A 12,700-nucleotide genomic window follows, 5' to 3' on the forward strand; every position below is an offset into this window, starting at 1 on the left:
TATTCACATAATACAATTTAATTATGTGTCCATTGACTTTAAACAGAGTACCCGAACCATCTTCAAGTTCGACTGCGCCATGAGAAAAAATTTCAATTACCGTATAAGGTCCGCTCCACTTTGATCAAAGTTTACCTACATAATGTTTTAACTTTGAATTAAAAAGAAGAACTTTTTTGTCCGATAGAAAAAGATTTAAAAGCAATTTTTCAATCATGGAATTCTTTTGTTTATCCTTATATATTCTGGCGTTGTGGTAAGCATCTCTCTGGATTTCCTCAAGCTCCTGTATATGTAACTTTTGCGTTTCGCCAACTGCTTCTAACTCCATATTGCATTGCTTTACGGCCCAATATGCCTTGTGTTCCAGCTCGACAGGTAAATGACATGGCTTACCGAATACAAGGCGATATGGCGTTATGCCGATAAGTCCTTTATATGTAGTTCGATAAGCCCACAAAGCGTCAATCAATTTCAAGCTCCAATCCTTATGATTTGGCTTGACTATTTTCTCAAGAATTGTCTTTACTTCACGGTTTGAAATTTATGCTTGTCCGTTCGTTTGCAGATGATAAGCCGTGGCAATCATATGATTTACTCTATATTTTTTCATAAGCGCATCAATTACCCGATTGATGAAGTGTGTGCCGCGGTCGCTTATTATCGCTCTTGGTGTACCAAACCTGGAAAAAATACAATTCTTTAGAAATTGAACAGTAGTTTTGGCATCGTTGTTTCAAGTGGTTTTAGCTTCTACCCATTTCGAAACATAGTCAACCGTAAGAATTATATAACAATTACCGAAAGAAGAAACAAAAGGACCCATATAGTTGAGTCCCCAAACATCAAATATTTTGCATATATGAATATAATTAAGAGGTATTTCATTTCTTCGAGTCAAATTACCTGCACGTTGACAATTATAACAAGACTTACAAAATAAGTAAGCATCATGAAAAATATAAGGCTAAAAGAATCTGCATTCTAAAATTTTATGAGCAGTCCGCTTCGGTCCGAAATGTCTACCACACTAATAAGAATGACAAAAATTTAAAATTGAGCTTACCTCTCTTTCAGGAACACATCGTCGAATTAACTGGTTTGAACAATGCTTCCAAAGATACGAATCATCCCAAATGAAGAAATGAGATTCTATTTTAATACGGTTTACTTCGGCTCTCGTCAAGTCAGATGGTAATTTAACTGTAGCTAAGTAATTAACTATATTGCGAACCATGGCATTGAATTCTACTCCATCATCAAGCTTTCCTCAGGGAATTCCTTACGAATGAGAGGATACACTATAGAGATTGGAAGCCGACTCAAGTGATCGGCCACCAAGTTCTCACATTATTTCTTATCCTTGAATTCCAAATCAAATTTTTAGAGGAGTAAGATCTAGCGGATTAGTCGTGGTTTCGCCTATTTTTTTCTAAGTAAGTACTTCAAGGTTGTATGATCAGAAAAAAAAAACAACTTTAGTGCCAAGAAGATATGATCTAAACTTATCTAATACAAAAATGATAGCAAATAATTCTTTTTTGGGTGTCGAATAGTTCTGTTGTACGGAATCTAAGGTACGTGATGCATAGGCGATAACATGAGGCTCTTTCCTGATCTTTTATCCTGTAACAATCTGAAATCCAGGTCAGTGACTAAAATGAGAATTTTTGAAATTTGAGGATCAATTTAGGAAAATTTAAAAGTTTAAGGAATTAAATAGGAGTATTTCAGTATTAGATTAAATTGTAATTAGGGAAAGATTGAAAGGGTATTCTGGTATTTGTTCTTTAAATGATATTTTCCCCCTAATATATGAGTGAAACACGTGGGAGAGAGAAGAGTTATCTGGAAACTCCTCTTCTTATTGCTTTCTTCTTCTCGTGGGTTCAAGCTCAAGTCTATAAGGTAAGTTTGATTCAGTTGGTTAATTTATTGAATTTATAAGTAAAGTTGAAGTATTTGGGTATTATATAAGATTAAGGTAAGCTTATATAAGCTTGAAACATTAAGAAGAGAAAATTTGAAAGGAAATTTGATTAAGGGTTGAGAAATGAATTCTTGATATAAAGAGGTTTTTGAAGTTTTATTGATGAATTTGACTTGTCAATAGTTGAATTAAGAGATATGAAGTGATAGAATTGAATAGAACAAGTAGAAAATTTGGTATGATTCGTGAATTCCATATGGAAGATAGGATTTTGAGGTTAGAGATGTGATTAATGAGTAGAAATGGGTTTAAGCACGTGTATATGAGTTATGAATATGTAAAAGGTTGAAATATGAAGTATTTGTGAGAAATATGAAGTATTTGTGATAAATTGAGTGAATATTCGGGCTAAAAATAGGATTTCTGGGTAAGGTGTATCGGTACACATCAAGAGTAAAATGCAGAAAATATTCAAAGTGTACCGATATATAGGAAGTGTGTCGATACACCCCTTGCAACGAAAAAACATCAAATGTAATTTGTGTATCGATACACACGTTAAGGGATGTACCGATACACTATAAAGTGTACCGATACACTATAAAGTGTACCGATACTTACCTTAAATAAAATATGGAAGTAGTCTTTCTTTTAGTTTAAGAAATGAAAGATTATAGCATATCAATTGGATACTGATAAGTATCAATACATGATTGTGTACACATTGATTGAAAGCAAACTTCGGATAGGTCGGCAAAGTAAAATACGCAAGAAAGAACAAGAGCTTAAGAATGTTCATTGAGACCAGGTGAGTACATGATAGTAAGTATAAGTTATGCTATGGAATTAAGACTTGTGATAAGTCTAATTCCATTATTAGGTTACATGAGTATGTGAATATAAGCATATAGGAATATGATGCTTAGATGTACCTGGGTTTATGCATATGTTTAGAGATAAGTGCATTTCTATATGTGATATGTGTGAATACATGTATGAGTGAATATGTCTTGTATGTATTACATGTATGTGATTTATATGAATATAAATGGATAAAATATAAGATAAATGAAAATATATGAACTATATGTGATACATGATATATATGGTAGGTGATATATGTGACCACGTGATAATATGATATAATTTATGAGATACTAAACTAATGAAATATGTGAAAAGGAGGTATGAGTTATGTGATGAGTATCTATGTGTTTAAATGTTCATGAGAAGATATGAGAATAAGATATAAGCAATGTGACATGTAATATAAGATATATGATAGGAAGTTATGAGACTCCAAGTGAGTACTAAAAGATATATGTGACAAGAATCCATGAGCTTATATGTGTATATGATATGAATATGTGAAAATGTGATAACATAAATAATAATGCCCATGTTATGTGTTATGAGAGTTAGGGGTATAGTTGGCATGCCAAGAGTCGAGGGTTCTATGTGGTCATTCAGGACATAGTGGTCCTTCGGGACATAAGTGATATGTGGTCCTTCGGGACATAGTGGTCTTTTGGGATAAATTTCTACGCACCCCTAGTGGGATTTATACGAGCTGTGGTGACAACATTGTGCACAACCTCTATGTACCACATACCTTCAGTTCTCAAAAATAGACATGGTCTTGAAAGAAAATAAATAACTTGTCATGATAATATTTGTGTTCTTTTGTGAAATGACATATGTGTTATGTGACGTGTATAAATGATAAGTTCAGAATCATATGACAATAGGAATGAGGATAATAACAATAAGTGTATATGTGTCTTTGTGATATGAAGTGATATATGTGATATATGATAGTACGAAGGCTAAGTATAAGAATAGATAACCAAGAGGTAAGAATGAATATAATATAGATAATGATATGAGGTTATTGATAATAATAACAGGATCTGTATAGGTGTATCTTTGAATATATGTAATGTTATATTGTTTTGTGTGATAGTATGATATGATATGTTAATGATGGTTTAAGTATAAATATGAGTATGATGTTGTATTACATGAGATATATATAGATATATAGATATATAGATATATATATATATATGCATTTATTAGTTATATTGTGTATTTACATGTCTCACTAAGTCTATGATTTAGCGTGTAAGTGTCTTACACGTAGGTGTGGATAAGTCAGAAGATCAAGCTTCGGATCAGTAGAGCAGCATATCTCCACTCAAAGATCGAATCAGAAATATTTTGTAAAAGTATGTCTTGTTATGTAATTTAGTATGTTGGCATGTAACTAAGTCATTACATATGTACGCTCTGATAGAGTCTGTTAAGGTTTTGAACATGTTTATGTAAAAGAATTTCTTTATAGAATAGAAGTTTTAAATTTTCTATGGTTTTTCTAAACGTACATGTTTTGAATAGTTAATGTGACACCTCGGATTCGTATCCGGGTCGGATACGGGTTGGGGGTGTTACATGTCCGACCACGGCTCCAACACTTCCATCTGAAACATCACACATGACTTCGAAGGGAAAATCCCAATTTGGCGGTTGGACTATGTGTGTCAAAACCAATTTATCCTTTAAAACGTCAAATGATTCTCTGCATTGTTGGTCAAAATTGAAGGCTTTGTCCTTCTGTAACAAGTAGCATAATGGTTGCGCCACCTTGAAGAAATCCTTAATGAATCTGCGGTAAAAACCTGCATGACCAAGGAAAGAACAAATTTCCCTCACCGTAGTGGTGTAAGGAAGTGAACGTATTATATCGGTTTTTTCCTTGTCTACTGCAATTTCTTTAGAAGAAACAATATGGCCTAGAATTAAACTTTTATCAACCATAAAATGACACTTTTCTCAATTCAAAACAAAGTTAAATTCTAGGCACCGACGCAACACATTTGTCAAGTTTAATAGACACTCATTGAATGAATTACCATAAACAGTGAAGTCATCCATGAAGACTTCAATACCTTTCTCAATATAATCAGGAAAAATATTAATCATACACATTTGGAATGTGGCAGGTGCATTGCAAAGTCTGAAAGGTATTCGTCGGTAAGCGAAAGTGCCGAAGGGGCATATGAAGGTCGTCTTTTCTTGATCTTCAGGTGCTATTAGAATTTGAAAGAAATCTGAAAATCCATCAAGACACCAATAGTGAGATTTACCGGCTAATCATTCTATCATTTGATATATGAATGTAAAAGGAAATGGTCTTTTCGAGTTAAAGAATTCAACTTCTTGTAATCGATGCAGACTCTCCATCCATTCTGAACTCATGTTGGTTCAAATTCTCCATCATAATTTTTTGATCACAGTAACTCTTGTTTTTTTAGAAACTACATGTATCGGACTTACCCATTTACTATCTGAAATTGGATATATAATATCTACATCAAGGAGTTTTTGTATCTCCTTTTTTACCACTTCCATCATTGGCGAATTTAGTTGGTGTTGACCTTCACGTGTTGGTTTTGCGCATTCTTCGGTTTTAATTTTATGCATACAAGTGATGGACTCAACCCTTTTATGTCAGAGATGGTCCATCCTATAGCCTCCTTGTGTGTTCGCAAATTCACGATTGAGTCATTTTCTTCCTCCTCGGATAGTCCATTAGATATGATTACTGGAAGAGTGTTATTTGCTCCGAGGAAGGTGTATTTCAAGTGATCCGGCAATGGTTTTAGTTCAACTTCGGGCGCCTGCAAAACAAAGGGTAAAACTTTAGGCTCAGAAAAAATCAAATTCAATTCGGCATAATCAGAATACATGTTCTCATCATGATCTTCTAGCTCCCTACATAGATCAAAGGAAAAATTAGTCCTTAAAAATTCATCAGCTAAAGGATCAATTATATCAACAGAATTTAGGATTTCCACTTTATCATGATATCTTATTGACTTATATACGTCAAATTTAACGATCTCACTGTCAAATTCTATAGTTAAAATTTTGCTTCTTACATCAATTTTTGTATGTGTAGTACTTAGGAAAGGGTGCCCCATCAAGATATCAGATGATGTGCTTGTGCGATCATTCTCCATGTCGATTATACAAAAATCGACGGGAAACATCAAGTTGTTTACCTCCACCAGTACATTCTCTAAGAGTTTTTCCGGATAGATCACCGATCTGTCGGCAAGCTGTATTGAGATCTTTGTGTCCTTCAAAGGCTCGTTAGTAATCATTTTGTAAACAAATAGAGACATTACATTAATATATGCTCTAAGATCACACATGGCTCGTTTTATCCCAACTTTACCAATTTTACAGGGTATTGCGAACATACCTTGGTCATTTAGTTTCAGTGGTAACTTTCGTTGGAAAACGGATGAGGCGTGCTCTCCCAAGTTCACTTTCTCTACCCCTGTAAGCTTCATTTTTTTCGTACAAAGATTCTTCAAACACCAGGCATATCTTGTAACCTTTCGGATTACCTCAATGAGAGGTATGTTAACTTCCACATTTCGATGTACGTCTAGTATTTCATTTTCCTCAGTTTGTTTATCCCTTTTAACTAACCTCGATGGAAAATGTAGTGGAACGTCATAGGAAGATGTCGTTGGACCCGTTTGTTCTTCGTCACTCTTTTTCTAGGGTCCTAAATCATCAGTCTTCTTCTCTTTTTGAATTGCTTCATCTGATAGAACATGTGGCGCCAATACTGTACCACTCCGAAGAGTGATAGAGCTGACATTCTCCCTTGGGTTTACCTCGGTTTGAGATAAAAGTTTACCTTGTGACTTCAAATGGCCTATGGTTTGAGCCAGTTGTCTCATCTTCTTGTCCATTTCTTGTAGGTGAGCTTCAGTACGAATCTGGAATTTTTCTTGGGAAAGTGCCAACCTCTCGACAATTGATTCTAATGATTGTGGTGGTGTAGGTGGTCTCTCCTAATAGCCTTGATTTAGCCTTGAGTTTTGAGCCTAACTAAAATTCAGATGATCCCTCCATCCTGGGTTGTAAGTATTGTCGTAGGGATTGTAAGCTCTTTGGGGAGGTCCTGGAAAATTCCCGACTGTATTGACTTGAGTTGCTGCATCATCTTGGATCAATGGACAACCGTCTGTTGGATGATCAGGTAATGTACATATTCCACACGATCTATTTGATCTTATTTTTCCTGCAACAAGAGAGTTTACGACTTCAGTTAATTTATCTATCTTATTTTCTAAAGAAGACAAACTTATCTCATTAACCCTTCGAGGAGGTTCATTATTCGTGCGAAACTGTTGGGAATTTGCATCCATTGTGGAAATTAAGTCCCTAGCCTCAGTATGAGTCATATTCACCAAGGCTCTGCCGCTGGCAGCATCGATCATATTCATTTCCAGTGGAGTCAATCATTCATAAAAGTATTGAAGGAGTGTTTGTTCAGTTAACACATGTTGTGGGCAACTAGCACATAACTTCTTAAACCGCTCCCAATAGTCGTAAAGTGACTCTCCATCAAGTTGCTTGATTCCAAGTATTCTCCTTCGTCGTTCACTTACTTTCGCCGCAGGGAAAAACCTGTCAAGAAAATTCTATTCATTTGAGCTCATGTAGGAAAAGCTCTAAGTTTGATTTGGTCCTCAGTTACTCCCTATGGTACCATGCTGGAGCAGAACATGTGAAATTTCGTGAGATCTTCTACAAATCGTCGCTGACTGGACCTTCTAGAAATTGCCACGTCAGAACGTGTCATGCCCATGTCCCCAGCCGTGACCAAATAATAAAAAAAATTGCAGAATGTGACTGTTTTATCACTAATTCTGGAAAGTAAGACCCTGCACGAAAATAAACATAACACAACCAAATCAGCAACAATAAATCCACAAAATCGAAGAAATAACAAGCAAATATTAACGATTCTGAACACTCATCAAACATTAAATTCTCATTCATTATTTAGTTGTTTTGAGTGTATTATATACCGTTTTAGAGATTTTTATGAAGTAAAATATAAATCAATAATTTATTTTTTAAACCTTAAATTTTATTAATAAAATAATATATGTCTCAAAATTTTAAAATTTCTATTATTTTTCAACACATAATAAGTTAGCGTAAAAAAATAAATCAAGAAAGTATAAAAGAAGGCAAAAGAAAAAGTAGATAAATATAAAAAAATGAAACGGGGAGAATTGATGTTGTCCCTCATATTATCAACAATGACACTCAATTAAAATTATTATCCAAATATTTGAAGAATAAAGAGAAAAAAAATCCTATTATTTGCATATCTGTTTTTCTGGCTACTAATTAAGAATTAGGTCAGCTTTCAAGTAAATTGGTGGTTGAGCCCAACCTTAGAAGAAGAAGAAAAAGAAATTAAATGTTTCAATGTTTAATTGCAAGTGGTGGTTCATGTGTCACACCATTGAAGTTCTTGCAGCATACTAACATTTTTTTACTAATATGGGTTGCATGCCATAACATATTTAGGACCCCTTTAATCTGACATATATGGAATGTTTATACGAGTTAAATTCATGGTGGAGAATAACTTTTTTTCTAGTTCTTTTATATCAATATTGTTTTTTTATTTTAAAAATCAAATAGGATTCTTGATGATACATAACTTTTATTAAAATGTTAATAAATAATTAATTAATGCCGACTCTTAAGCAATGTTAAAGTTCGAATCCGGATGTTTGCGAATGGAGTAAATTGGGCTGGGTGGGTCGCCTTCGCTTCTATAGTACCCGATCTGGATTAGTCGGCCATTAGATCGAATATTAGTGATTAATTCAAAAAAATAATTTAATAATGCAGTTTTTTCTCCTAGTTTTCTCTCGTTGACAAGTCGTTCATCCTTTTTTTGTCTTGTTGATCAGGTGCAACACCAACTTTAATGTTGGTTGCATACCGCCAGTATTTTTTATTGTTATTTTTTTTAACAAGTTTGCATGTATGACACATTTTCTTCTACATTTTAGAAAGTTTTTCGGTCGTTTGGTTGTTGTTTTCACTTATTTTGTCTAAGAGTTAATTTAACATCCACGTCATTCGAGTCTGATTTGCGGCTTGTTGATGGTCTTTCAGTAGCTTGATCTCCTTTTATGGTTCGTTTGTCGATGCGATTAGATCTGTTTGCATCTATCTTTGTTTGAGTTTTCTTGGTTAGATTTTAATATTTACTTCTATGATCTTTATGTGATTTTAAGTTATTAATTTTGTTTCAATGATTATAGGAAATTGTCTGCTTAATCTACGATTATGATTGTAAATCTTTATTATAATTTCAGATATTTCTTATTTTAAATAAAATTAGTGATTTCTAAAAAAAAATAATGCAATTCTAACTCCATATTAATATTATATATTTAAATACCAAAATTATAAGATGTTCAAATCTTTTTCAGTAACCACTTATCCGCTCATCTTGTGGCTATCTCGTTGTACTTTTCCATACCACAGAATTTAGGAGCAGGAGCTGTTTTATTAAAAGAAAAGTTGCAACACCCACATTAATTTCTCCCACTAAACTATGCTTCCCATGTGATTGGCATTTGCTTCAACGGCAGGGTGGTCCATAAGCTATTTTGTAAATACATTGTCAATCGGATTGGCTTGAAAACTTAGCAATCTTTCTAAATATTATTATTAATAACTTTGGTATTTTTGGTGATGAATGCCTATGAAAACAACTTAAAATATACAGGAATCTGCTCAGCATGCACCAGCCATGGCCCTCCCCATTGCATCTTATTATGTTTATGGATCTTCATCCTCACCAAATGTCAACTTTTTTCCCTCTTCTTGTGCTTCCTCCTATTAAGTGTCTCCACATCTTTATAAGTGTATAAAATACAATTAATGGTCAGTACAATATAATTAATACTATGTAGAAAATGTTCAGTACAACGTTCATCGGCTAAGTTACCAAAGCAAATTTGGTCATAGGATACTGATCCCCATATGTAAAAAGCCTCTGGCAAATTTATTTTGGTAATACTTGCTCTGTATAATTTGGTTGTTAAGAATCTTAGACTAATCAGGAAACGTTAGGTTTCCAAGCTACATCGACCAAACTAACATAGAAACAATGACAAAGCACACTGTACATTAACAAGGATGGTTTTTGTCGAGAATTTTCAACAGGTTGTTTGAGCATGACCCACTTTCATTTTTACGAAAGTCAAAAGAATAACACTCACTAATGGGAGTCTATATAAAAATAAGCTTATCCCCCATACGTTCAAGTATCATAAATCAGTCCGCGTACTCGGTTCCCACAATCAAAACTAGCAGATCACATGGAATTTTATCAATCATGTTCTCTTCCTTTTCTTACTGTTCTCTCTCTCTGCATGTCATTGCTTTTCGTTGCTAATGCTGAAGCTTTGGTACTCCCAAGGCCCTTCAACAACAAGATCACGGCTGCTTTTGTCTTTGGAGATTCCACGGTGGATCCTGGGAACAACAACTATGTGCGGACCCTCTTTAGGAGCAATTTTCCTCCTTACGGAATGGATTTTAAAGGCCAAACTCCGACCGGAAGGTTCACTAACGGGAAGCTCACCACCGATCTCGTTGGTAGGTTGATAATTATTCATTGAAATGAAACTGATATTTGGTATTGATTTCTTTTGGCACTAAACAGCAACATTATATGTTGCAATTAAATGTTAGTTCGTTTTATAGCTTACTCTGGATTGGTGCATATTGGCAGTTTCATATATAGGCATAAAGGAATATTTGCCACCATATTTGGATCCCAACCTTAGCATTGAGGAGCTGATGACAGGAGTTAGCTTCGCCTCCGCCGGCACCGGACTCGATCCACTTACAGCACAAATATCTGTTGGCATCTCTCCCTTTTACCTTTTCTCTCTTTGATATGTATATACTAACGGTATAGTTTTTGAACTACATGAGTAAGGTTAAGAAACCATCATGTTTATTTTCAAATGATTATCCATATATAACGTGAAAAGTGAATTAAGTTTAAATGTTAATATGTTGAATCTCAGAGCGTGATTTCATTACCAAAGCAGCTGGAGTATTTTAAAGAGTATAAAAACCGACTGCAGTCTGCCATTGGAAAGAAAAGAATGGAAGCTATTATCAAAGAAGCTGTGTTTCTCGTCAGTTGTGGCACTAATGACTTCGTTGTAAACTACTTCACCTTACCAATTCGACGAAAGAACTATACAGCCTCAGCTTATCAACAGTTCGTGTTGCAAAATTTGAAGCAAGTCCTGCAGGTTTGGCTTAAGTACAGCAGGTTTACCAATTGGATTAAATGTAACATCGAAATAAACTACAACTAACAGTTCTTTGGTCAATTATTACAAAGAAAATGATAATTTTATATTTTTTTGTAACGTACAGAGAACAAAGATATGTACTTTGCTTTTACCTCAAAAGTTGGCAATTCGACTATGAATTACGCGACATCAGTACATATATTCGTTGCATAATTTAAAGCTAGTTAAGTCTGTACGATAACCGGAACTTGGGTCTGAAGACTATGAACCAACATGTCCTATAGAAAGGGTCGAAAGGAATCCAAGGGTCCAAACTTATTGCAATCAACTTGCCGGGGGACAGTCTTTAAGAAGGCATTTAAATATGGACAAGCATGCAGTACTACTACTCTTCAACCCCCGCAACTTTGATGCTTTGACTAATTTATTAGTATCTCTTTTCACCGCAGGATTTATGGGATGAAGGAGCTCGGAGAATCTCGGTTACAGGACTGCCCCCGACGGGTTGTTTGCCGGCCGTCATCACACTCAATTCCAAAAACGCCATCCTTGAACGTGGTTGCATTGAAAAGTTTTCTCGGGCTGCAGTGGAATATAACCAAGTGCTCCAAAATGAACTCAATTCCATGCAGAGTATATTAGCTCATCACGGTGCAAAGATCACTTATATCGACATTTTCACACCATTGGTTGATATGATTGAAGGCCTTGGAAAACATGGTAAACATAATCTTCTAATTTTTCCTATAAAAATATAGTGGTAAGCATAATCTTCTAATTTCTCATCTGTTATTTTTCCTTCCTTTTCCCTCTGAATTTCTCTGTAGATTTTGACGAGGTTAGCCATGGATGCTGTGGGAGTGGTTTATTAGAAGCAGGATTTTTGTGCAACCCTAAATCATTTGTGTGCTTCGATGCATCAAAATATGTATTTTTCGATTCAATTCACCCAACTGAAAAAACATACACCAAGTTATTTATGGCTAGTCGTCCTGTGGTTGATTCAATGATTCAAGACTGATATTTGATTTGTTAATAAATAATATAACTAAGATAATATATTTCTTTGCATGTGTAGGTGTAGTGGTCCATTAAATGCTTTGTCACATCTAAATTTAATGCAACAAAATTATTGAGAATTTTATATGTTTCTGAAATCCTTAGTAAAAAAGCTTTAATGATTTAGAATTAGAGTACATATGTGTGTGGATTTTATTTTTTCACTGATGTAATTTATTACATTCTGTATGATAAGATAAATTCGTCTGCAATTTAATATCTGACATGTTTTAGATATGGTTCATGACGTCATGATACAACCATATCATTTTGTAATAATGTTTTATATTTTGAGTGATGTTTGAAAGTAATATCAAATTGAAAAATTTTATGACCCGCGAATACGATAACGATAAGCATCATTAAATTGATTTATAAAATGTTAAATTATAAAGTACAAAACTTGAGAATTTAAATATTTAATTAAAATACACTATTTATAAAATATTAGTTTTTATAATCTTATTTTAATTATAATTAGATCAAATATTAATTTGAGAACTTTATAAACCCTAATTAATTTTCATAGTTTTGAAGT

General features: G+C 34.0%; 1 protein-coding gene across 1 annotated transcript; it reads left to right on the top strand.

Moving 5' to 3' along the window:
- The first annotated feature begins 10,116 nt into the window (after positions 1–10,116).
- On the top strand, positions 10,117–12,125 carry LOC120121889 (GDSL esterase/lipase At5g45960-like). The gene is made up of 5 exons (XM_039141177.1): positions 10,117–10,429; positions 10,566–10,696; positions 10,867–11,100; positions 11,553–11,823; positions 11,931–12,125. Exons 1-5 carry the CDS (start codon positions 10,150–10,152, stop codon positions 12,122–12,124), a joined length of 1,110 nt encoding a protein of 369 aa, XP_038997108.1. The 5' UTR covers positions 10,117–10,149; the 3' UTR covers position 12,125.
- Positions 12,126–12,700: the final 575 nt, after the last annotated feature.

The sequence above is a fragment of the Hibiscus syriacus genome, unplaced genomic scaffold (assembly GCF_006381635.1).
Source record: "Hibiscus syriacus cultivar Baekdansim isolate YM2019G1 unplaced genomic scaffold, ASM638163v2 tig00110383_pilon, whole genome shotgun sequence".
NCBI classification, from domain to species: domain Eukaryota; kingdom Viridiplantae; phylum Streptophyta; class Magnoliopsida; order Malvales; family Malvaceae; genus Hibiscus; species Hibiscus syriacus.